General features: G+C 39.4%; 2 protein-coding genes across 2 annotated transcripts; both read right to left on the bottom strand.

The window, feature by feature from the left end:
• Nucleotides 1-2,245: 2,245 nt before the first annotated feature.
• On the bottom strand, nucleotides 2,246-14,444 carry LOC116144207. The gene is made up of 14 exons (XM_031429657.1): nucleotides 14,114-14,444; nucleotides 13,016-13,787; nucleotides 12,692-12,815; nucleotides 12,501-12,606; nucleotides 12,312-12,410; nucleotides 11,895-12,194; nucleotides 11,674-11,781; nucleotides 5,388-5,459; nucleotides 5,026-5,112; nucleotides 4,689-4,760; nucleotides 4,497-4,586; nucleotides 4,058-4,165; nucleotides 3,588-3,656; nucleotides 2,246-2,772 (listed from the first exon to the last, which is right to left on the bottom strand). Exons 1-14 carry the CDS (start codon nucleotides 14,354-14,356, stop codon nucleotides 2,698-2,700), a joined length of 2,325 nt encoding a protein of 774 aa, XP_031285517.1. The 5' UTR covers nucleotides 14,357-14,444; the 3' UTR covers nucleotides 2,246-2,697.
• A 6,021-nt stretch (nucleotides 14,445-20,465) lies between these two features.
• LOC116144197 lies at nucleotides 20,466-26,501 on the bottom strand. Its single transcript, XM_031429648.1, has 9 exons — nucleotides 26,171-26,501; nucleotides 25,073-25,844; nucleotides 24,749-24,872; nucleotides 24,558-24,663; nucleotides 24,369-24,467; nucleotides 23,952-24,251; nucleotides 23,731-23,838; nucleotides 23,232-23,271; nucleotides 20,466-20,845 (listed from the first exon to the last, which is right to left on the bottom strand). The coding sequence occupies exons 1-9, from the start codon at nucleotides 26,411-26,413 to the stop codon at nucleotides 20,466-20,468; spliced, it is 2,172 nt and encodes a 723-aa protein (XP_031285508.1). The 5' UTR covers nucleotides 26,414-26,501.
• Between the last annotated feature and the right edge of the window lie 203 nt (nucleotides 26,502-26,704).

The following is a 26,704-nucleotide window of genomic DNA, read 5'->3' on the forward strand; positions in this document are numbered from 1 at the left end:
GGAATAACAATGACAGAAAAATAAAAGGGGTGACTAGCACTTTGAGGGGCCAGTGGCCTCCAACAATAATTCAGATTTCACCCTCCCATTAACCAGCTATTTCCCTCCTTATATACAACTGAAATCACACTCTCAACACTCCCTCTTCCTACTTGGAGATCCACACTAACTCACTCTAATCTGAATTTCCTTACTGCTCATTCTAATTGGATTTCTGCCTGGCGCTTTCCCTTCTTTTCTTGTACAGCTTAGTTATAGGAAGCCAATCAATAACACCCCACCCCCCAAGTGGCTTCAAAGGGTGGGAGGTCCTGCCATTTAATCAGAAATTCCAGGGAGCCATCCGCAGCTGGCAAATGGAGAGGACAGCTTCAGGGGGCACTTGAAGTTCCAAGTCTTCAGTCAGAAAAGAGGGAAGATGTTGGATAGGTACTGAAGAATGAAGACTCGTTTAAGTTGGGAAAATGAAACACGGGTGGATACGAGAAGTAGGTGGAAGGTCCAACCGATAAGCCACTTGTCACACCTTCCTAACACCTTAAAGGGGCCATAAAAGCGAGAGCTTAACTTCTCATTGAGCTTCTTAGCTAAGGACCGAAACCGATACAGCTAGAGCTTCAAGTTACTAAATCCCCGGGTTGAAAAGAGACATTTCTGCGGTGTGAATCCGCAGACTGCTTCATTGATCTTGAGCGTACGGCCAAATTGTGCTTGAGCTCTTCCAATATGGCATGTCCCTAATCGGTCGGCATCCGACTTTAATATAGTATGAGGTACCTTATAATGTTCAGGAACTCTGCTTAAAACATACTTCACAACTATATCACTACGCGAGCAACTCAAATCACCTCTTCTAATTATTTCATCAATCAACTCATCAAAACTAACGTTTGTGCTCACAGCAATTGGTATAACTTCTTTGCTCTTCCCAATCCACTTCCAGCTACGTTCTTCCTCCACCCACTCACCAAAATATTCAACACCCAAAACTGTCTCATGTGTAATAATGCCAACTACCTGTAATGCAAGAAAAAAAAAATATTCTTAAATGTTGTACTAAGGGTTCAAATATTTTAAAAAGAATCTGCACAGTCGCTTATATGATCTGCTGTATCACTTAAGCGATCCAGTATAAATAACCATGATCGCTTAAGCGATCTTATTCCATTTACTGATCGCTTAAGCGATCTGTTCCTATGCACCAGACTTTTACCAGATCGCTTAAGCGATCTATCTGTTGCATACATGATCGCTTAAGCGATCTATCTGCTGCATTACCAGACCTACCAGATCGCTTAAGCGATCCATCATACCCAGAACATATTTTCAGTCATCTCCACCTACAATCAATTCTATCATACCCAGAACACATACCCAGAACAAATTTTCAACAAATTTCACTCCTTTCAACTTGCATTACATCAAACACAACCCAACAACCTAAACAACTAAATCAAAATCATAACTCAAACCCCATCCATTATTAAATCTTTGTAAATCTAAATATAAAATGTAAAAAGGAGATACACATACTTAGACGAAATGTCAGGAGGAGGAGGAGGTGGATCTTTGGCGGAGAAGATGTTAATGGTGGAGGAAGAAGAAAGTGTTAATGGTGGACGAACAAGAAGATATAGAAGAATGAGGAAGAAGAAGATGTAGAGGAAGGAGGAAGAAGAAGAAGATGTAGACGAAACTAAGAAGAAGAGAAGCAGATGCAGAGGTAGAGATGCATTAATGGCAGGAAGAAGAAGAATGTGTTTGGATTTGTTTGCAACAATTTCGGGTTTGTGAGAATATAGTATAATTTTGAAAAGATTACATAATACTTTATTAATCCTAATTAAGCACTAATTACCCTTAATCAATAATATGGCTATTTAATTGACACTTCAAAACTTGATAGTCTTTTAATTAAATACAAACTTCAAATGGTCTTTTAATAAATTCCCCCGCTTTTCTTTAGGAGTGCGGCACTTACATTCATAATTCAAAATTTTCTGTCTGCCTATGGCTTAACTTCTTCTAAACAAATTCAGAAATATTGCCAACCAAGTCACCATTAAAGTCCAAATTTTAAAAAGATAATACAATCAATAAAAATTAAAACATAGCTATTGGTTAACTAGTAGGCAAGTTTCCTCTTCATATAATATTCTAACATATTAAGTTCACCATAATGATTTCTAAGAAAATCCCACCTTCAGAATGGTCAACCAATAGTGATTATGTAACTAACCATAACAATGAAGTCATTACCAATTGGCAAATATTTCACTCCATTATAAGAGCTGATTAGTATAATATACTGAACCCGTCTCCATAATTTTGCAGATTACACTCAGAGAAAGGCAGAACCATCGACTAAAAATGAGTAAGAACAAAATGGTTTGCACAGTTCTAAACCTGTATACTTTTAAGATAATTTATGAAATTGCTGCTGTTTATTACAACATAATGAATATGTAATTATATAACAAAAAGTAGCCAACCCCACAGCCTGGCCCTCCTCTAGGTGTTCTTCAGATCGGGAAAATTTAAGAATTTGTTGCACATGTTCAGTTTTCTTCATCCATTTGCCTGAGATGCCTGTCAGGATCAAAACTGCATTCTCAAGTTGACATTATGGAGTGCCACTTTACATAGACCAACTGGGATAACGAATTGATTTTGTGAAGGCTAGTGACAGAGAAAGAACTACTCGACTCTGTTGGTGCACGATAAAATTGTGGATTTCATTGCTTCTTTGTCCAATGATGCTTGAACAATCACCTGGACCAAAAAAAAAAGATTCATTATCAGACTGAGATTCGCAGTTCCACTACATATAGAAGAAAAAGGTGTGTCACATTCTACCTGGTTTAAAGACATGAAAAAGGTATAAATATTTTGTACAAGCAAAACAATGCCAAAGAGCCAAAAGTCTATAGTTTTAAGTAAAGCTTGGTCACATTTGGGAGCAAGTTTGTTTTCTTCTTCTTCACCACCATGGTCATCTGGAATGTACAAGCTACTACACATTGTACATGGTCAAACGGTAGGAACAGTTCATTTTATTACTTAAAAGGAAAACTTATTATTAGCAAGGGTTTGAACACCTGCCCAGTTAACCCCTGCAACTACTTTGGCCTACAAGGCAATGGTAATTAATAAATTCCATGTGATACCCATTTTGATTTGATACAGAAGCTTGGGTTTTTGTACTACAAACCATTAAAAAAGGGTACAGAAATATAAAGATGGAGACACAAGCAAGAAGACCCTTAAAGAGGCCGCTACAAATTGATGGGTTCCACACCCAATCAAAAGCTACTGGGTGGCCAACATTATCATGCATCACATGCTTGTTTCTTACAAATAGAAAACAGCTGAAATTAGCATATTCCAGATCTTGAATCAAACAATAAAACATGCAAAGTCCCCATAACCATTCAAGCCCAGTAAAAGTGGAAAATACTTTAACATACATTCATGAGGTAGAAGTTGATGGCTCGGAAATAACAGAAAAGATATGCAAATTCTAGCATAGCCTTCACATAAAAAAGAAGGTAAATAATAAAATCAGATGAGGTATTAAGATTTTTCACCTCTTGCACTTTGTTACTAGATCGAGCAAGTAATTTGTACTGATTCTCAAACATTGATGCCATATAAACCTGCAACAGAAGGTAGATTGAACGCAAAAAATTTATGAAAACAACTCTGACTAGAAAAAACTAGCATGTATAGGTTACACTAATTAATTGGAAGCATTTAGTACAATATTTGACTGATAAACCAAGCACTAGGATGCTAACTGCATACAAATTAAGACTGCATGAAATGAGAACCTTAGATCACTCCATAAATATATTCCAATGAAGACTGACACACCAAAATGATAATACAAAAGAGTTTAATTGAAAAGAAATCAATGGTCTTTTTGAAAGTTGAGAAGTATTCCTAGAACTTGAGACAACACACAAGTTGGTATTTTTGAAAGCAAATATTTCCATAAAATAATCAACAACCCTCAACTTGTCCACCACTTGAAGCTAGGAATCAGGGGTCTTCATACCTGAAATGTTGGAGCTAAGCCTGGGCTCAAAAAGAAACGACCTTTTGATACAGACTCAATTCCTTCAATTTTTTGCAGTTCTTTAATAAGAGATTCCACGTCAGGCCACTGAAAATTTGGGAATAGATTGTGAGTTTCAGCCACGTCAAAACCATTTATAAATGCACAAAATGAAATTAAGCACTGGATCAATCACTGAATCAGAAATTTTACAAACACATACGCCATAGGAAGTGGCCCACACATGCCATGTCATATTACATGAAGTGAATTCTCAAATCCTTTTACTTGGATACTAAATTTTGATGAACGGGATTTCAAGTATTTTTATATGTTTATTATACAATTCGTATTTCCAACAACAATGCAAGCTGTGAGGCACAGCCCCGACACAACAAGAATTGTAATAAGTTCCTATTCACAGGGAGAAAACAAAAACCTCAGTATCAGCTTCAGCTGCCTCCAACCTCCCATCCAAGGGATCACGACCACCAACCACGAATTCCAAGGCCTCAATCAGAGGATCCGGCTGGCACAGGAAAAGATAAGATATTTTATAAAAGAAATCAAGTATTGCTGGAATCTACAATAAAAACATTAATAATTAAGAAACTAGGTGAATATAAGTTACCGTAATCTCCTTCAATGACAGAAAAATGCGTTCAAGTGCAAAATCCAATTGGTGAACTTTTGCCTCCACAACCTAAGACCGGAAATAATATCTAAAAACTCAAAAAAGATGTAAAGACAGAAGATAGCTACAACATCAACTTCATGCATCAACAAAGCATCAAAACCGTAGGGCAAAAATTAAAGGCATAATTCATTGGCAGAAAGATCAATAACTTTGGTTCAGCCAAGATTAATCTGATTTACCACAGTATTTTAGATGAAGAAGTCTATCTCAGTGCATATAACAACCAAATATTTAACTCAGTAAAATTTTAACATTCCAATAAGTAATATACCTGACCAATTTTGAAATATGAAGCAGGGTCCAAACTGGCATCCCATGACACTTCCGTCTGGTGAATTAGTGCAGGCACACCCTCAACCTACATCAATGTGGCCAGGTCAAAATTTGTGTAAAATGGAAAATAAAAGGATTTATGATCTCACATTTTGGCTTCATGTTTCAAAATTGAATATCTAACCAAAATCAACGGGAGTCACAGAGCTCACAATCCACATGTTCTCTATGCCAGACCTCTAATTATCACCTCTGGAAATTTATGCTATTAAAATCTACTAATTATGATACAATACCATGAAACAAATACAGATGAGAATCTTTATTTTCAGAAACAAGAGGAGGAAATATTTAATTTACCTCAACAAAAACACCAAAATAAGTAATTTTCTTGATGCAACACTTTACTACATCTCCGATGCGAAGTTTCGCCTGCAATAGGAAACAAATTGAAAAGTTGAAGACTTCAAATATGTTAGATCAAACAGACAACTGTGATGATGATGAAAACACAACCACAATGCTCAATAAAAATGCTATTTGTTAACACTCAGCACAACCTTTAAGTAACTGGAAAATTATACTGATATATTGAAAAGAAAATGATGGCCAAACAAGCTGGATACAGGGAATAACAATGACAGAAAAAATAAAAGGGGTGACTAGCACTTTGAGGGGCTAGCAGGGCCTCCAACAATAATTCCAGATTCACCTCCCATTAACCAGCTATTTCCTCCTTATATACAATGAAATCACACTCTAACACTCCTCTTCCTACTGGAGATTCCACACCTCACTCTAATCGAATTTCTTAATGCTCATTCTAATTGAATTTCCTGGCTGCCTTTCCTTCTTTTCTTGTACAGCTTAGTTATAGGAAGCCAATCAATAACACCCCCACCCCCAAGTGGCTTCAAAGGGTGGGAGGTCCTGCCATTTAATCAGAAATTCCAGGGAGCCATCCAGCAGCTGGCAAATGGAGAGGACAGCTTCAGGGGGCACTTGAAGTTCCAAGTCTTCAGTCAGAAAAGAGGGAAGATGTTGGATAGGTAATGAAGAATGAAGACTCCGTTTAAGTTGGGAAACATGAAACACGGGTGGATACGAGAAGTAGGTGGAAGGTCCAACCGATAAGCCATGTCAACCCTTCCTAACACCTTAAAGGGGCCATAAAAGCGAGAGCTACTTCTCATTGAGCTTCTTAGCTAAGGACCGAAACCGATACAGCTAGAGCTTCAAGTATACTAAATCCCCGGGTTGAAAAGAGACATTTCGCGGTGTGAATCCGCAGACTGCTTCATCTGATCTTGAGCTACGGCCAAATTGTGCTTGAGCTCTTCCAATATGGCATTTTTGTCCCTAATCTGTCGGTTGACATCTTCCACCAAGGAGGGACAGTCAATGAGCTTAAAAGAATGGTAGGATCCCTGCCATATAGAGCCTTGAAGGGATCATTTGGTGGAGTTGTGGTACATAGGTGTTACCAAAACTCAGCCACGCTAACCATTTGGGCCACACTAGGGTTGGAGCTACAAAAACAGCGGAGGTAGGCCTCTAAGCATCGGTTAACAACCTGTTTGCCCATCTGTTTGGAGTGATAGGCAGAGCTAAATTTAACGGAAGTTCCTGCTATTTAAACAATCTTGCCAAAATTGGCTCATGAATACCCTGTCGCGATCAGAGACAATAGATTGTGGAAGCCATGAAGTTTGACCACCTCACACGTAAACACATTAGGACATCTTTGGCGGTGTAAGGATGCGCTAACCAGAGGAAGTGAGAGTATTTCGTAAGTCGATCGACCACCACAAAAATAGTATCATAACCTTTGGCCCTAGGTATCCCACCTATGATGTCCATTGAAAGATCATCAAACACTTGGGTTGGGATAGGAAGGGGCTGTAACAACCCTGCAAGTCTGAGGGAAGAGTGCTTGTTGACTTGGCAAGTGGCACATGCTTGAACAAATTTCTGCACATCCCATCTAATACCCTCCCAAACACAACAGCAGCTATTCTTTTATAAGTCCTAAAGAAAACAGAGTGGCCACCACTAGGATACAATGAAATTCTCTAGAACTAGGAATGAATGTTGAGATTTTGGGAGTACCAACCTGTTCTTAAACAATAAACAACCTTCACGAAGGTCGGTAGTAAGGACGACTACTGGGGTCGAAAAGGAGATGACTTGTAGTTCGGATAACTTGCACTTCAGCGGCTAACCCATCATAATCAGCGAACTGAACCTTGGTAATGGCAGTGAGATCCCTTGTGTCCTCTCTACGAGATAAAGCATCAGCCATTTGTTAGAATTGCTCAGATAGTAGTGAATCTCAAATGAGTACCCATGAGCTTTGAAATCACTTCGTGTTCCACGTTTTAACCCTTTGGCCATAAGAAATTGCAAGCTTCGTTGGTCCGTTTGATGATAAATTTGCGGCCAATGAGATAATGACTCCATTTACGGACTAAAAGAGCGATAGCCATAAGTTCCTGTCGTAGACTGACTTAAGTCGAGATTGAAGTGAGAAAGTCTACTGATGAAAGCGCATAGGCTAGCATTCTGAACTAAAACAGCACCCATTCCAACCCCTGAAGCTTCGTTCGAATTTCAAATGGAAGCTCAAAATTGGTATTGTCAAGATGAGAACAGTTGTCATGGCAGTCTTAAGATTGTCAAATGCCCATTAGCTTCATCACCCAACTAAAGAATCTTTTTTCAACAATTGGGTAAGGGTTGAGCGATAGAACACATAGCCTTTCAAAATCGCCGGTAATACCCCGTAAGCCCTAAAAACCCTCTCAAACTTTTCACATTGTGCGGTACAGGCCAAGATCATCGATCGACTCTTCTGCGGATCAGTCTCACCCCTTGGCTAAGATTAAGTGACCCAGATATTCTAAGTTATATTGAGCAATAGGCATTTCTTTTATTGACCCACCATGCATTATCCTGAAAATCTTGAAAGCTTGCCGACAATGGTGAATGTGGGTAGTCCGTCCGGGCTGTAGATGAATATCGTCAAAAAAGACCAAGATGAACTTCCGTAATAATGGTCGAAAAATTGTATTCATAAGGGCCTAGAGGTGGATGGTGCAGTCGTCAACCGAAAGGCATCACCAAGAACTCATAATTGCCATTGGGGTGCGAAAGGCTGTCTTTGGAATGTCCTCCTCTTTAACTCGAATTTGATGATACCCAGACTTTAAATCTAACTTGGAAAAGAATATAGCCCCGCTAGCTCATCAGCAGCTCTTCAATGGATGGAATAGGGAACTTGTGGGGTATGGTAATGCTGATTACGGCTCTAAAGTTGACACAGAATCACCAACTCCATACTTTTCTTAACTAACAACGGGGCTAGCATAAGAGCTTGTGCTAGGTTGGATAATTCCCGCATCCATCATCTCCCCAACTAATCTATCAATCTCATCTTTGGAGGCAAGGGTATTTGTATGGTCTAATGTTGGGTGGTTTGTCCAAGTTGAGGGTGATGGCATGGTTAGTTGTCTACGGAGGGGAGGAAGTAGTAGTTTGGTCAAACTTGGGCGAAATCATTTAACACCTCAGCCACAACAGGTTCCACTTTCCTTCTTCCGACTATCCTTGACCTCATTGAACTCATTCTAACAAGTATCCATCCCCCTACTTGCAACATCCTAACAAGTTTTCAGAGAAACTACTGTCTCTAACAAGTGAAGGATCACCCTTGAGTATCACCCTTTCCCTCCCTTATCAAAAGCCATAGTCAACTGCCCCAATTGGAACAAACATCTTCCAACGGGCTTAACCAAGCAATTCCTAGGACATCAGCCCACCCAACTGAATGGAAAAAAGTCTTGTTAAACTTCCATCCCTTGCATTTCTAACTTCACATCCCGACAGATCCTTCACCTTGATTCTAAACCCATTACCCACCATGACCCGAAAAGACTTAGCTCCATCAATCGGAATTTAGTTTTTGCACCAAGGCATGTGAGATAAAAGTGGTGAGGCTCTGCTATCCACTAACACAACACATCCTCACTCCCAATCTGCCCCCGAAGCTCAGTGCGATCCGATGTAATGCCAACAATTGAGTTATAGATAGAGATAGAGGATTACCTCCGCGGTAGTTTCTACCTCTGGCTCACTCACGAGTTCTCTCTATCAGTCTCATCGTCGTCAAGCAGCAATAAAATCTGATCGACTCTTACATCGATGATTGGGACCTAATTTCTCGTCACACTGGAAACAAAGTCCTCCTTCTCGTTTATATAGCAAATCGGCCTCTGTTAACCACTAGAATCCGTCATTTCAGGGTGGAGTTGTTGTTCCTTCCATCGGCTTTTCTCTCTTGTCCCACACACGATTACTTTGTCCTGGTTCAGTGGGTTTGGTTGCCAGGTTCCACCAATTTGGGCGACCCAAATCTGGAGAAGAAAAGACTCGATTGTAACTCTTGGGTTTGCCTGTTTGGGCTTTGGAAAACCTGGGCTTAGTTTTGTCCAGGACCCAATTCTTTTCTTCTATTCGATGGGCCTGGTCAATGAGTTCAAATAAACTTTTGGACTAACTCAACCTTAGTTCAGCCCGTAACTCCTCTCTAAGGCCATTTGCAAAGATGCCTATTAGGAGATCTTCTCCTACCTCACGCAAAGGAGCTGAGAGCTCTTCAAAATGTTCGCGATATTCAGTCCCAGTTTGCCTCAACGCCACCAGTGCTTCATAAGCAAACTCCTTATACGATGGTCGGAATCGTTCAACTAGCGCCAACTTGAAAGAGCTCCAAGAAGTTATTGGCGACCGGGATTCGACCCATTGACACCAGTTCAAGGCTCGACCCTCCATACACACCGCCGCAACTTGCACTTTCTCTTCTTCCTCATAACGATTAACCGTAAAGTACCGATCATCTCTAAAGGTCCATCCAAAAGGATCATCTCCATTAAATATTGACACCTCCAGTTTGTGAATCCTCTTGTCCTCCTTCCCATTATCATCGTTGTGTTCTCATTCAAGTTCCTTGTCTCGGCCAGAATTCTGATTCTCTAAAGACAAGGATGATTTCTCCTTCTCCCAGCATCATTTCTCATCCCTTTCTTCCCTCATACGCATTAATTCGCACATCTCCGTTAAATAGTCTTTAACGCTACCCAAGTCAGTCTTCATCGTGTCCATGTCTTCCTTCACTGTTTTCATTTCCTTTTCAACGTTATCCATTCTGTTCTTCATCTTGGATTTTACCATTCCCCAACTTAGCTCTGATACCAATTTGATGAAAACACAATCACAATGCTCAACAAAAATGTTATTTGTTAACACTCAGCACAACCTTTAAGTAACTGGAAAATTATACTGATATATTGAAATGAAAATGATGGCCAAACAAGCTGGATACAGGGAATAACAATTACAGAAAAAATGAAAAGGGTGACTAGCACTTTGAGGGACTAATGGCCTCCAACAATAATTCCAGATTTCACCCTCCCATTAACCAGCTATTTCCCCCCCTTATATACAACTGAAATCACACTCTCAACACTCCCTCTTCCTACGTGGAGATTTCACACTAACTAACTCTAATTTGAATTTCCCTTACTGCCTATTCTAACTGAATTTCCCTGGTTGCCTTTTCCCTTCTTCTTCTTGTACAGCTTAGTTATAGGAGGCCTATCAGATGATATAAATCTATTTCAGAGACAAATATTTAATTTTGTGGCTGACCAAGCCCTAGTGGCAAACTAATGTTTTCATTTCAAATATATTCTCAAAATTTTCAAATTAATTTAGAATGAAACAGAAAATTCAAGATCTGGGCAGAAGTCACTGAGCTTCCCACAAAAAGGTGGGCCGGACAAATCATTTATATATATATATATATATATATATATATATGAGAGACAGAGAGAGACATACATACATATATAGATATACATACATACATACATATATGTGTGTGTGTGTGTGTACACAATTACTACAAACAAAATAGTCGAGAAGGAATTACATATGATAGAATTTGAGGTGTGTCTGACTCCTCACCCAATACGGCCTTATTGAATGGGAGGATTACCCCCTCTAATAACCTAGTAGACTTGAATGTGCCTAGTCGGTGTGGGACTCCAACACTCCCCCTCACGATCAAGCCCATATGTTAGGTCATACTTGTTATTGGAGGTAGTTGCTGGCTCAAACTCCTCACCCGCTGATCAAACACTCAACTCAATTGAACCTGGGCTCTGATACCATGATAGAATTTGAGGTGGGCCTAACTCCTCACCCAATAAGGCCTTGTTGAATGGGAGGATTACCCCCTCTTATAACCCAGTAGGCTTAAACGTGCCTAGTCGGTGTGGGACTCCAACAACATAAAAAGCTTTTCCAAAGAAAATGTTATCCCTTTCTGAAGTGTTAGGCATTCATATGATAGCATCTAACTTCCGGGCAATTCATTAAAAAAAAAAAAAAATACAAATACTAAGAAAAAGTATAATGAGTTTTAGGGAAACTACAAAACTCTTAATAGCCAATGAGAAAAGATGCAGAGGCTATAACCAACATGTGATAATTGTTTTCAAGAACTTTAAACAGTTTAGTATAAAACAAATAAAAAGGGCAACAAAGAAGTATTCAAGAGGAATTAAATTTAAATATTAACTCTCACCATCAGACTTCTCTTTTTTGCAACCAACTCTTCCTTTTCTTTTGGCTTCACAGAAAATATAAGCTTTCTCAATTTCCGGTCAACCATTACTACATTCACATTGATTTTCTGCAAATACAAAGTTCATCAATATATTTCATTTTTCCTTACTTGGTTAAGAATTCATTGATACTTTACACAGATACAGTTAAACTCCAACATCAATTAAAAAGTGTTCAAACCTGACCAACAAATGATGACAAGAATTTCAGCTTCTCTTGATCATATATCCTAAGAAGATCTTCCAACTTCATATCTGGTGAAACTTCTCCCCCTATTTGTTGATTTAGTTCCTGATCTTGGCTTGAGTCAAGCGTAGAAGTCTTATTTTGCATATCATACTTTCCAATGATTCCAAGATTTTGCTTATACTTTGATGGATCTAAGCCCTTATGTCTCAACCAAGACTCAAATGCTAAGAACTTCCACTTGGCAACAAGATTACGATATGGTAAAAATCCAATCAGTGCGCCGAAAGATACCTTTAAAGCAATTATATCAGATTCAAATGGTCAAGTGGAAATACTTATTAGTTTGCAAATGAACATGGTAAAGAATGGAAAATAAAGTTCCCAATAAACCCCTTAAAGTGTACATACAACAAAACCTCTGGTGCTAGAGCTTATTAACTCCACTTCCACTCGTTCCCCTGTCTTAACAAGATCTTCCGCCTTGGTCCAATCAGAATCTTCACGTTCCTACATTTTGATAGAACAGCCAGAATTATCAGAAAAGATTTTTCAACAAAAGAACATAAATAAAATCATGATAGGATCATAAATACCAACCAATAGAGGATATGTTGAACGGAGATCATCAAGTTCAATATCATTCCCATTACCAACTGGATTCATGGGGATTGCCACCTCTCTTTCTTTGACAGACTGGCCTAATCTATAATAAAGAAACCTTATTATTAAAACCAATCTAGAGAGGGAAGAATAGAAGAAATGTAAAATTTCAAGATCGACATGAACACCTTGTAGGTTTTTCTTGTAGTGAAGACTTTACAGCAAATGTGGCACTGGAATCCACCAAATTTTCTTCTAATGATTCACTCTCACCCTCAGTGGACCCAATTTGACTCTTGAGTGGCTGCACTCCTTAAAAAAACCAGGCACAATATCATTCTAAAAAGGCTCTAGAGATTTTTATTTAGCAGTAAAAGGAAGAGTGGGATAGATGTAAGTCATGAGTTCCAATATTAATAAGAATCAATTAGAAAGAAAACCCATATGCACACAACCACCCATCAACATGACTGCAACCAAATGAAACTATTTCAAGAAGCATGCTGCATTACCTGAGATCGAGTTATCTTTCAGTTCACGTTCCTCTACCACTGAGCCATCCCCAAAATCGGCCATCCTCGCATTATTCATATCAATAGCTTCCAGCTCTGCCTTTAAACTTTTCTCCTCAATGAACTCTGTAACTTTAGCTTCTGCATCCTCGAATGGCTCTTGTTTCCCATCAATTTTTGTCTTGATGCTAATTGTTGCAGGCTTTTTCAACAGGGTGAAATCAACATATTCACCTTCCCCTTCTTCTTTCCTTGTTCCTAACCCAGCGCCATCAACAGTAGCTTTGGCATCAGGATTACCAGAAGTCTCCTTTTCTTCATTCGCATTGGTACTAGTAGGTTCTGGCCTTCTCAAGAGTGTCATATCACTAAATTTCTCCTTTGCTTGCTCATTCCTCATTTTCAATGACAAATTAGGTTTCATTCTCAACCTCGATGGCATATCCTCGACGTCATCCTCATTAACCAAGGTTGGCTTTCTCAAGATAACATTAGGAATGCTACTCTTGCTCCTATCTATTGCCCTTTTAACTGACGGGCTTGGTTTCTTTATAACTGGCTCACGAAGTTTATAATTGGCTTGAAATTTGACTCCCTTCTTTGGAACTGGGCGAACCAAATTCAAACCATCCAATGAACTAGATGATGATTTCTTATCGTCAGACACGTCAAATGGAACCTCCTTTACTTCTACTATTTTACCCTTTCTTTTGTAAAATTCTTTCTCAATTTCCATAGAAGAAGCATCCGGGTTCGCTTTTCTACCCATAATCTGATAACTTAAAAATATTTAATGTTAGTTACACTCACAAACTCTAGTAGAACATCAGAAATTCATAACTAAAAAACGTATATATGCTTCACATTCACTAAAATAAAAAGAATGGAAAAAGATAAAAATTTGCTTCTCAGTAAACTTGCTCCCAACTAAGACCAATACAAACTCTGACTCAAGTTTAGTAATTTGCCCTTTTCCCCATTACCATAAAACACCAAAATTCAACCTTGCACATAGATATAAACATATAACTCTATGCATCATTATGACTAAAATTACATATAATACAGACAACACAAGCAAAAGGGAAGAGAGAGGACCTTGGCAAGGGTGAGTTTGGGGTCTTCACCAAGCATTTTGCCAAACTTGAGCTCCATAAGGTCCCACTGGTCAAACCTAGGCTCTTCTTTAGCAGCGAAAACTGAAAATTTTTTACTTTTCCGAGGGAAATAAACTCCTCTTCTTTGTATTGCTCTTGAGGCTGACACGGAAGGAAAAAGTAAGGCATTGGTTGAGAAAGAGCAAGAGGGACTCGTACTGGCGGCTAAAAAAAGACCCTCCATTGAGTTGAATGTCAAAGTAAGATTATCAGAGCATTAGAGAAAACTGGGTTTGATCAGTTCATCAAATATTTCAGTGAGTGTTTCGAGTTCAGGAGAGAGGGAGCATTGAGATTTGAGGGATAATGATTTTATCTTTCAGAGATGGTGACGTGGCAGTTTACTGTTCTCTATTCTATGTACCGGACCAGAGTTGCCACTATAGACTTTAGTTATAAGCCACTAAAAATACGACATGGAGGCACAATTTTACTTTCTTATTTTATTTGGGAATTTTTAGCAAACAGTTTGTGTCACAACAGGTTCCACTTTTCCTTTTCCTGACTATCCTTGACCTCTATTGAACTACATTCTACCAAGTATCCATCCCCCTCCAATTGCAACATCCTGAGAAGTTTTCAGAGAAACTACTTCTAACAAGTGAAGAATCACCCTTGAGTATCACCTTTTTCCCTCCCTTATAAAACGCCATAGTCAACTTGCCCCAATTGGAACAAACATCTTCCAACGTGCTTAACCAAGCAATTCCTAGGACCACATCAGGCCCACCCAATGAAATGGAAAAAAGTCTTGTTCTTCCATCCCTTGCATTTCTAACTTCACATCCCGACAAGATTCCTTCACCCTTGATTCTAAACCCATTACCCACCATGACCCGAAAGACTTAGCTCCATCAATCGGAATTTCCAGTTTTTGCACCAAGGCATGTGAGATAAAATTGTGTGAGGCTCTGCTATCCACTAACACAACCACCTCCTCACTCCCAATCTGCCCCCGAAGCTTCATGGTTCGATCCGATGTAATGCCAACAATTGAGTTCAGATAGAGATAGAGGATTACCTTCCGCGGTAGTTTCTACCTCTGGCTCACTCACGGGTTCTCCTCTATCAGTCTCATCGTCGTCAAGCAGCAATAAAATCGAGAGAGATCGATCTTACATCGATGATTGGGACCTAATTCTCGTTCACACTGGAAACAAAGTCCTCTTCTCGTTTATATAGCAAATCGGCCTCTGTAACCACGAATCCGTCATTTCAGGGTGGAGTTGTTGTTCCTTCCATCGGCTTTCTCTCTTGTCCCACAACGATTACTTTGTCCTGGTTCAGTGGGTTTGGTTGCCAGGTTCCACAATTTGGGCGACCCAATTTGGAGAAGAAGAGCCGATTGTAACTCTGGGTTTGCCTGTTGGGCTTTGGAAAACTGGGCTTAGTTTTGTCCAGGACCCAATTCTTTTTTCTATTCGTGGGCCTGGTCAATGAGTTCAAATAAACTTTTGACTAACTCACCTTAGTTTAGCCCGTAACTCCTCTCAAGGCCATTTGCAAAGATGCCTATTAGGAGAATCTTCTCCTAACTCACGCAGAGAGCTGAGAGCTCTTCAAAATGTTCACGATATTCAGTCCCAGTTTGCCTCAACCCACCAGTGCTTCATAAGCAAACTCTTATACGATGGTCGGAATCGTTCAAATAGCGCAACTTGAAAGAGCTCCAAGAAGTTATGGCGACGGGATTCACCCATTGACACCAGTTCAAGGCTCGAACCCTCCATACACACCGCCGCACTTGCACTTTCTCTTCTCCTCATAACGATTACCATAAAGTACCGATCATCTCTAAAGGTCCATCCAAAAGGATCATCTCCATTAAATATCGGCACCAGTTTGTGAATCCTCTTGTCCTCCTTCCCATTATCATCGTTGTGTTCTCATTCAAGTTCCTTTCTCGGCACAGAATTCTGATTCTCTAAAGACAAGGATGATTTCTCCTTCTCCCAGATCATTTCTCATCCTTTCTTCCCTCATACGCATTAATTGCACATCCCGTTAAATAGTGCTTTAACCGTACCCAAGTCAGTCTTCATCGTGTCCATGTCTTCCTTCACTGGTTTCATTTCTTTCAACGTTATCCATTTGTTCTTCATCTGGTTTACCATTCCCCAACTTAGCTCTGATACCAATTTGATGAAAACACAATCACAATGCTCAACAAAAATGTTATTTGTTAACACTCAGCACAACCTTTAAGTAACTGGAAAATTACATGATATATTGAAATGAAAATGATGGCCAAACAAGCTGGATACAGGGAATAACAATACAGAAAAAATGAAAAGGGTGACTAGCACTTTGAGGGGGCTAATGGCCTCCAACAATAATCCAGATTTCACCCTCCATTAACCAGCTATTTCCCCCCCTTATATACAACTGAAATCCACCTCTCAACACTCCCTCTTCCTACGTGGAGATTCACACTAACTAACTCTAATTGAATTTCCCTTACTGCCTATTCTAACTGAATTTCCGGTGCCTTTTTCCTTCTTCTTCTTGTACAGCTTAGTTATAGGAGGCCTATCAGATGATATAAATCTATTTCAGAGACAAATATTAATTTGTGCGGTGACCAAGCCCTAGTGGCAAACTAATGTTTCATTTCAAATATATTCTCAAAATTTTCAAATTAATTTAGAATGAAACAGAAAATTCAAGATCTGGGCAGAAGTCACTGAGCTTCCACAAAAAGTGGGCAGACAAATCATTATATATATATATATATATAGAAAGAGGAGAGAGAGAGACATACATACATAATAGATATAATAAATACATACATACATATATTTTTGTGTGTGTGTGTGTGTGTGTACACAATTACTACAAACAAAATAGTCGAGAAGGAATACATATGATAGAATTTGAGGTGGTCTGACTCCTCACCCAATAAGCCTTTGAATGGGAGGATTACCCCTCTAATAAACTAGTAGACTTGAATGTGCCTAGTCGGTGTGGACTCCAACACTCCCCCTCACGGTCAAGCCCATATGTTAGGTCATACCTGTTATGGAGGGTAGTTGCTGGCTCAAACCTCCTCCCCTGATCAAACACCACTCAATGAACTGGGCTCTGATACCATGATAGAATTTGAGGGGGCCTAACTCCTCACCCAATAAGGCCTTGTGAATGGAGATTCTACCTCTATAAACCCGTAGGCTTAAACGTGCCTAGTCGGTGTGGGACTCCAAAAAAATAAAAAGCTTTTCAAAGAAAATGTTATCCCTTTCTGAAGTTTAGGCATTCATATGATAGCATCTAATTCCGGGCAATTCATTAAAAAAAAAAAAAAATCAAATACTAAGAAAAAAGTATAATGAGTTTTAGGGAAACTACAACTCTAATAGCCAATGAGAAAGATGCAGAGGCTGTAACCAAATGTGATAATGTTTTCAAGAACTTTAAAAGTTTAGTATAAAACAATAAAAAGGGCAACAAAGAAGTATCAAGAGGAATTAAATAAATATTAACTCCACCATCAGACTTCTCTTTTTGCAACCAACTCTCCTTTTCTTTGGCTTCACAGAAAATATAAGCTTTCTCAATTTCGGTCAACCATTACTACATTCACATTGATTTTTGCAAATACAAAGTTCATCAATATATTTCATTTTTCCTTACTTGGTTAAGAATTCATTGATACTTACACAGAAATTAAACTCCAAAATCAATTAAAAAGTGTCAAACCTGACCAACAAATGATGACAAGAATTTCAGCTTCTCTTGATCATATATCCTAAGAAGATCTTCCAACTTCATATCTGGTGAAACTTCTCCCCTATTTGTGATTTAGTTCTGATCTTGGCTTGAGTCAAGCGTAGAGAAGTCTTATTTTGCATATCTACTTTCCAATGATTCCAAGATTTTGCTTATACTTTGATGGTCTAAGCCCTTATGTCTCAACACAAGACTCAAATGCTAAGAACTTCCACTTGGCAAAACGAGATTAAAAAGGGCCATAAAAGCGAGGGCTTAGCTTCTCATTGAGCTTCTTAGCTAAGGACCGAAACCGATACAGCTAGAGCTTCAAGTATACTAAATCCCCGGGTTGAAAAGAGACATTTCTGCGGAGTGAATCCGCAGACTGCTTCATCTGATCTTGAGCTACGGCCAAATTGTGCTTGAGCTCTTCCAATATGGCATTTTTGTCCCTAATCTGTCGGTTGACATCTTCCACCAAGGAGGGACAGTCAATGAGCTTTAAAAGAATGGGAGGATCCTTACCATATAGAGCCTTGAAGGGGATCATTTTGGTGGAGCTGTGGTACATAGTGTTGTACCAAAACTCAGTCCACGCTAACCATTTGGGCCACTACTAGGGTTGGGAGCTACAAAAACAGCGGAGGTAGGCCTCTAAGCACCGGTTAACAACCTCCGTTTGCCCATCTGTTTGGGGATGATAGGCAGAGCTAAATTTAAGGGAAGTTCCTGCTAATTTAAACAATTCTTGCCAAAACTGGCTCATGAATACCCTGTCGCGATCAGAGACAATAGATTGTGGGAAGCCATGAAGTTTGACCACCTCACACATAAACACATTAGTGACATCTTTGGCGGTGTAAGGATAGGCTAACCAGAGGAAGTGAGAGTATTTCGTAAGTCGATCGACCACCACAAAAATAGTATCATAACCTTTGGCCCTGGGTAACCCACCTATGAAGTCCATTGAAAGATCATCAAACACTTGGGTTGGGATAGGAAGGGCCTGTAACAACCCTGCAAGTCTGAGGGAAGAGTGCTTGTTGACTTGGCAAGTGGCACATGCTTGAACAAATTTCTACACATCCCGTCTAATACCCTCCCAAAACACAACAGCAGCTATTCTTTTATAAGTCCTAAAGAAACCAGAGTAGCCACCACTAGGACTACAATGAAATTCCTCTAGTAACTTAGGAATGAATGTTGAGTTTTTGGGAGTACCAACCTGTTCTTAAACAATAAACAACCTTTACGAAGTCGGTAGTAAGGACGACTACTGGGGTCGAAAAGGAGATGACTTGTAGCTTCGGATCAGCTTGCGCTTCAGCGGCTAACCTATCATAATCAGCGAACTAAACCTTGGTAATGGCAGTGAGTTCCCTTGTGTCCTCTCTACGAGATAAAGCATCAGCCACTTTGTTAGAATTGCTCAGATAGTAGTGAATCTCAAATGAGTACCCCATGAGCTTTGAAATCCACTTGTGCTGTTCCAACGTTTTAACCCTTTGGTCCGTAAGAAATTACAAGCTTCGCTGGTCCGTCTTGATGATAAATTTGCGGCCAATGAGATAATGACTCCATTTACGGACAGCAAAGACGATAGCCATAAGTTCCTGTTCGTAGACTGACTTAAGTCGAGATTGAAGTGAGAAAGCCTTACTGATGAAAGCAATAGGCCTAGCATTCTGAACTAAAACAGCACCCATTCCAACCCCTGAAGCGTCTGTCTGAATTTCAAATGGAAGCTCAAAATTAGGTATTGTCAAGATGGGAACAGTCGTCATGGCAGTCTTAAGATTGTCAAATGCCCGTTAAGCTTCATCACCCCAACTAAAGGAATCTTTTTTCAACAATTGGGTAAGTGGTTGAGCGATAGAACCATAGCCTTTCACAAATCGCCGGTAATACCCCGTAAGCCCTAAAAACCCTCTCAAACTTTTCACATTGTGCGGTACAGGCCAAGATATCATCGATTCGATCTTCTGCGGATCAGTCTCCACCCCCTTGGCTGAGATTAAGTGACCCAGATATTCTAAGTTATATTGAGCAAATAGGCATTTCTTTTTATTGACCACCAATGCATTATCCTGCAGAATCTTGAAAGCTTGCCGCAAATGGTGAATGTGGGTAGTCATGTCAGGGCTGTAGATGAAAATATCGTCAAAAAAGACCAAGATGAACTTCCGTAATAATGGTCGAAAAATTGTATTCATAAGGGCCTAGAAGGTGGATGGTGCAGTCGTCAACCCGAAAGGCATCACCAAGAACTCATAATGGCCATCGTGGGTGCGAAAGGCTGTCTTTGGAATGTCCTCCTCTTTAACTCGAATTTGATGATACCCGGACTTAAAATCTAACTTGGAAAAGACTGTAGCCCCTGCTAGCTCATCCAGCAACTCTTAAATGGATGGAATAGGGAACTTGTTGGGTATGGTAATGCTGTTTAAGGCTCTAAAGTCGACACAGAATCACCAACTCCTATACTTTTTCTTAACTAACAACACAGGGCTGGCATAAGAGCTTGTGCTAGGTTGGATAATTCCCGCATCCATCATCTCCCCAACTAATCTATCAATCTCATTCTTTTAGAGGTAAGGGTATTTGTATGGTCTAATGCTACGTGGTTTGGCTCCAAGTTGAAGGGTGATGGCATGGTCTAGTTGTCTACGGGGAGGGAGCCTAGTAGTTTGGTCAAAAACTTGGGCGAAATCATTTAACACCTCAACCACAACAGGTTCCACTTTTCCTTCTTCCTGACTATCCTTGACCTCTATTGAACTACATTCTACCAAGTATCCATCCCCCTCCAATTGCAACATCCTGAGTAAAGTTTTCAGAGAAACTACTATCTTAACAAGTGAAGAATCACCCTTGAGTATCACCTTTTTCCCTCCCTTATCAAAAGCCATAGTCAACTTGCCCCAATTGGAACAAACATCTTCCAACGTGCTTAACCAAGCAATTCCTAGGACCACATCAGCCCCACCCAATTGAAATGGAAAAAAGTCTTGTTAAACTTCCATCCCTTGCATTTCTAACTTCACATCCCGATATATTCCTTCACCCTTGATTCTAAACCCATTACCCACCATGACCCCGAAAGACTTAGCTCCATCAATCGGAATTTCCAGTTTTTGCACCAAGGCATGTGAGATAAAATTGTGTGAGACTCTGCTATCCACTAACACAACCACCTCCTCACTCCCAATCTGCCCCCGAAGCTTCATGGTTCGATCCGATGTAATGCCAACAATTGAGTTCATAGATAGAGATAGAGGATTACCTTCCGCGGTAGTTTCTACCTCTGGCTCACTCACGGGTTCTCCTCTATCAGTCTCATCGTCGTCAAGCAGCAATAAAATCTAGAGAGATCGACTCTTACATCGATGATTGGGACCTAATTTCTCGTCACACTGGAAACAAAGTCCTCTTTCTCGTTTATATAGCAAATCGGCCTCTGTTAACCACCGGAATCCGTCATTTCAGGGTGGAGTTGTTGTTCCTTCCATCGGCTTTTCTCTCTTGTCCCACACACGATTACTTTGTCCTGGTTCAGTGGGTTTGGTTGCCAGGTTCCACCAATTTGGGCGACCCAGATTTGGAGAAGAAGAGACCCGATTGTAACTCTTGGGTTTGCCTGTTTGGGCTTTGGAAAACATGGGCTTAGTTTTGTCCAGGACCCAATTCTTTTGTTCTATTCGGTGGGCCTGGTCAATGAGTTCAAATAAACTTTTGGACTAACTCAGCCTTAGTTTAGCCCGTAACTCCTCTCTAAGGCCATTTGCAAAGATGCCTATTAGGAAATCTTCTCCTAACTCACGCAGAGGAGCTGAGAGCTCTTCAAAATGTTCACGATATTCAGTCCCAGTTTGCCTCAACACCACCAGTGCTTCATAAGCAAACTGCTTATACGATGGTCGGAATCGTTCAACTAGCGCCGACTTGAAAGAGCTCCAAGAAGTTATTGGCGACCGGGATTCAACCCATTGACACCAGTTCAAGGCTCAACCCTCCATACACACCGCCGCAGCTTGCACTTTCTCTTCTTCCTCATAACGATTGACCATAAAGTACCGATCATCTCTAAAGGTCCATCCAAAAGGATCATCTCCATTAAATATCGGCACCTCCAGTTTGTGAATCCTCTTGTCCTCCTTCCCATTATCATCGTTGTGTTCTCATTCAAGTTCCTTATCTCGGACAGAATTCTGATTCTCTAAAGACAAGGATGATTTCTCCTTCTCCCAGTATCATTTCTCATCCCTTTCTTCCCTCATACGCATTAATTCGCACATCTCCGTTAAATAGTCTTTAACGCTACCCAAGTCAGTCTTCATCGTGTCCATGTATTCCTTCACTGGTTTCATTTCCTTTTCAACGTTATCCATTCTGTTCTTCATCTTGCATTTTACCATTCCCCAACTTAGCTCTGATACCAATTTGATGAAAACACAATCGCAATGCTCAATAAAAATGTTATTTGTTAACACTCAGCACAACCTTTAAGTAACTGGAAAATTACACTGATATATTGAAATGAAAATGATGGCCAAACAAGCTGGATACAGGGAATAACAATGACAGAAAAAATGAAAAGGGTGACTAGCACTTTGAGGGGCTAATGGCCTCCAACAATAATTCCAGATTTCACCCTCCCATTAACCAGCTATTTCCCCCCCTTATATACAACTGAAATCACACTCTCAACACTCCCTCTTCCTACGTGGAGATTCCACACTAACTAACTCTAATCTGAATTTCCCTTACTGCCTATTCTAACTGAATTTCCCTAGCTGCCTTTTCCCTTCTTCTTCTTGTACAGCTTAGTTATAGGAGGCCTATAAGATGATATAAATCTATTTCAGAGACAAATATTTAATTTTGCGGTTGACCAAGCCCTAGTGACAAACTAATGTTTTCATTTCAAATATATTCTCAAAATTTTCAAATTAATTTAGAATGAAACAGAAAATTCAAGATCTAGGCAGAAGTCACTGAGCTTCCCACAAAAAAGTGGGCCAGACAAATCATTCATATATATATATATATATGAGAGAGAGAGAGAGAGAGAGACATACATACATATATAGATATACATACATACATACATACATATATGTGTGTGTGTGTGTGTGTGTGTGTGTGTGTGTGTGTACACAATTACTACAAACAAAATAGTCGAGAAGGAATTACATATGATAGAATTTGAGGTGGATCTGACTCCTCACCCAATAAGACCTTGTTGAATGGGAGGATTACCCCCTCTAATAACCCAGTAGACTTGAATGTGCCTAGTCGGTGTAGGACTCCAACACTCCCCCTCACGGTCAAGCCCATATGTTAGGTCATACCTGTTATTGGAGGTAGTTGCTGGCTCAAACTCCTCATCCCCTGATCAAACACCCAGCTCAATTGAACATGGGCTCTGATACCATGATAGAATTTGAGGTGGGCCTAACTCCTCACCCAATAAGGCCTTGTTGAATGAAAGAATTATCCCCTCTTATAACCCCGTAGGCTTGAACGTGCCTAGTCGGTATGGGACTCCAACAACATAAAAAGCTTTTCAAAAGAAAATGTTATCCCTTTCTGAAGTATTAGGCATTCATATGATAGCATCTAACTTCCGGGCAATTCATTAAAAAAAAAAAAAAATACAAATACTAAGAAAAAGTATAATGAGTTTTAGGGAAACTACTAAACTCTTAATAGCCAATGAGAAGAGATGCAGAGGCTGTAACCAATATGTGATAACTGTTTTCAAGAACTTTAAAGAGTTTAGTATAAAACAAATAAAAAGGGCAACAAAGAAGTATTCAAGAGGAATTAAAGTTAAATATTAACTCTCACCATCAGACTTCTCTTTTTCGCAACCAACTCTTCCTTTTCTTTTGGCTTCACAGAAAATATAAGCTTTCTCAATTTCCGGTCAACCATTACTACATTCACATTGATTTTCTGCAAATACAAAGTTCATCAATATATTTCATTTTTCCTTACTTGGTTAAGAATTCATTGATACTTTACACAGATACAGTTAAACTCCAACATCAATTAAAAAGTGTTCAAACCTGACCAACAAATGATGACAAGAATTTCAGCTTCTCTTGATCATATATCCTAAGAAGATCTTCCAACTTCATATCTGGTGAAACTTCTCCCCCTATTTGTTGATTTAGTTCCTGATCTTGGCTTGAGTCAAGCGTAGAAGTCTTATTTTGCATATCATACTTTCCAATGATTCCAAGATTTTGCTTATACTTTGATGGATCTAAGCCCTTATGTCTCAACCAAGACTCAAATGCTAAGAACTTCCACTTGGCAACAAGATTACGATATGGTAAAAATCCAATCAGTGCGCCGAAAGATACCTTTAAAGCAATTATATCAGATTCAAATGGTCAAGTGGAAATACTTATTAGTTTGCAAATGAACATGGTAAAGAATGGAAAATAAAGTTCCCAATAAACCCCTTAAAGTGTACATACAACAAAACCTCTGGTGCTAGAGCTTATTAACTCCACTTCCACTCGTTCCCCTGTCTTAACAAGATCTTCCGCCTTGGTCCAATCAGAATCTTCACGTTCCTACATTTTGATAGAACAGCCAGAATTATCAGAAAAGATTTTTCAACAAAAGAACATAAATAAAATCATGATAGGATCATAAATACCAACCAATAGAGGATATGTTGAACGGAGATCATCAAGTTCAATATCATTCCCATTACCAACTGGATTCATGGGGATTGCCACCTCTCTTTCTTTGACAGACTGGCCTAATCTATAATAAAGAAACCTTATTATTAAAACCAATCTAGAGAGGGAAGAATAGAAGAAATGTAAAATTTCAAGATCGACATGAACACCTTGTAGGTTTTTCTTGTAGTGAAGACTTTACAGCAAATGTGGCACTGGAATCCACCAAATTTTCTTCTAATGATTCACTCTCACCCTCAGTGGACCCAATTTGACTCTTGAGTGGCTGCACTCCTTAAAAAAACCAGGCACAATATCATTCTAAAAAGGCTCTAGAGATTTTTATTTAGCAGTAAAAGGAAGAGTGGGATAGATGTAAGTCATGAGTTCCAATATTAATAAGAATCAATTAGAAAGAAAACCCATATGCACACAACCACCCATCAACATGACTGCAACCAAATGAAACTATTTCAAGAAGCATGCTGCATTACCTGAGATCGAGTTATCTTTCAGTTCACGTTCCTCTACCACTGAGCCATCCCCAAAATCGGCCATCCTCGCATTATTCATATCAATAGCTTCCAGCTCTGCCTTTAAACTTTTCTCCTCAATGAACTCTGTAACTTTAGCTTCTGCATCCTCGAATGGCTCTTGTTTCCCATCAATTTTTGTCTTGATGCTAATTGTTGCAGGCTTTTTCAACAGGGTGAAATCAACATATTCACCTTCCCCTTCTTCTTTCCTTGTTCCTAACCCAGCGCCATCAACAGTAGCTTTGGCATCAGGATTACCAGAAGTCTCCTTTTCTTCATTCGCATTGGTACTAGTAGGTTCTGGCCTTCTCAAGAGTGTCATATCACTAAATTTCTCCTTTGCTTGCTCATTCCTCATTTTCAATGACAAATTAGGTTTCATTCTCAACCTCGATGGCATATCCTCGACGTCATCCTCATTAACCAAGGTTGGCTTTCTCAAGATAACATTAGGAATGCTACTCTTGCTCCTATCTATTGCCCTTTTAACTGACGGGCTTGGTTTCTTTATAACTGGCTCACGAAGTTTATAATTGGCTTGAAATTTGACTCCCTTCTTTGGAACTGGGCGAACCAAATTCAAACCATCCAATGAACTAGATGATGATTTCTTATCGTCAGACACGTCAAATGGAACCTCCTTTACTTCTACTATTTTACCCTTTCTTTTGTAAAATTCTTTCTCAATTTCCATAGAAGAAGCATCCGGGTTCGCTTTTCTACCCATAATCTGATAACTTAAAAATATTTAATGTTAGTTACACTCACAAACTCTAGTAGAACATCAGAAATTCATAACTAAAAAACGTATATATGCTTCACATTCACTAAAATAAAAAGAATGGAAAAAGATAAAAATTTGCTTCTCAGTAAACTTGCTCCCAACTAAGACCAATACAAACTCTGACTCAAGTTTAGTAATTTGCCCTTTTCCCCATTACCATAAAACACCAAAATTCAACCTTGCACATAGATATAAACATATAACTCTATGCATCATTATGACTAAAATTACATATAATACAGACAACACAAGCAAAAGGGAAGAGAGAGGACCTTGGCAAGGGTGAGTTTGGGGTCTTCACCAAGCATTTTGCCAAACTTGAGCTCCATAAGGTCCCACTGGTCAAACCTAGGCTCTTCTTTAGCAGCGAAAACTGAAAATTTTTTACTTTTCCGAGGGAAATAAACTCCTCTTCTTTGTATTGCTCTTGAGGCTGACACGGAAGGAAAAAGTAAGGCATTGGTTGAGAAAGAGCAAGAGGGACTCGTACTGGCGGCTAAAAAAAGACCCTCCATTGAGTTGAATGTCAAAGTAAGATTATCAGAGCATTAGAGAAAACTGGGTTTGATCAGTTCATCAAATATTTCAGTGAGTGTTTCGAGTTCAGGAGAGAGGGAGCATTGAGATTTGAGGGATAATGATTTTATCTTTCAGAGATGGTGACGTGGCAGTTTACTGTTCTCTATTCTATGTACCGGACCAGAGTTGCCACTATAGACTTTAGTTATAAGCCACTAAAAATACGACATGGAGGCACAATTTTACTTTCTTATTTTATTTGGGAATTTTTAGCAAACAGTTTGTGT

This window comes from Pistacia vera, unplaced genomic scaffold (genome assembly GCF_008641045.1).
Source record: "Pistacia vera cultivar Batoury unplaced genomic scaffold, PisVer_v2 Contig1138, whole genome shotgun sequence".
NCBI lineage: Eukaryota > Viridiplantae > Streptophyta > Magnoliopsida > Sapindales > Anacardiaceae > Pistacia > Pistacia vera.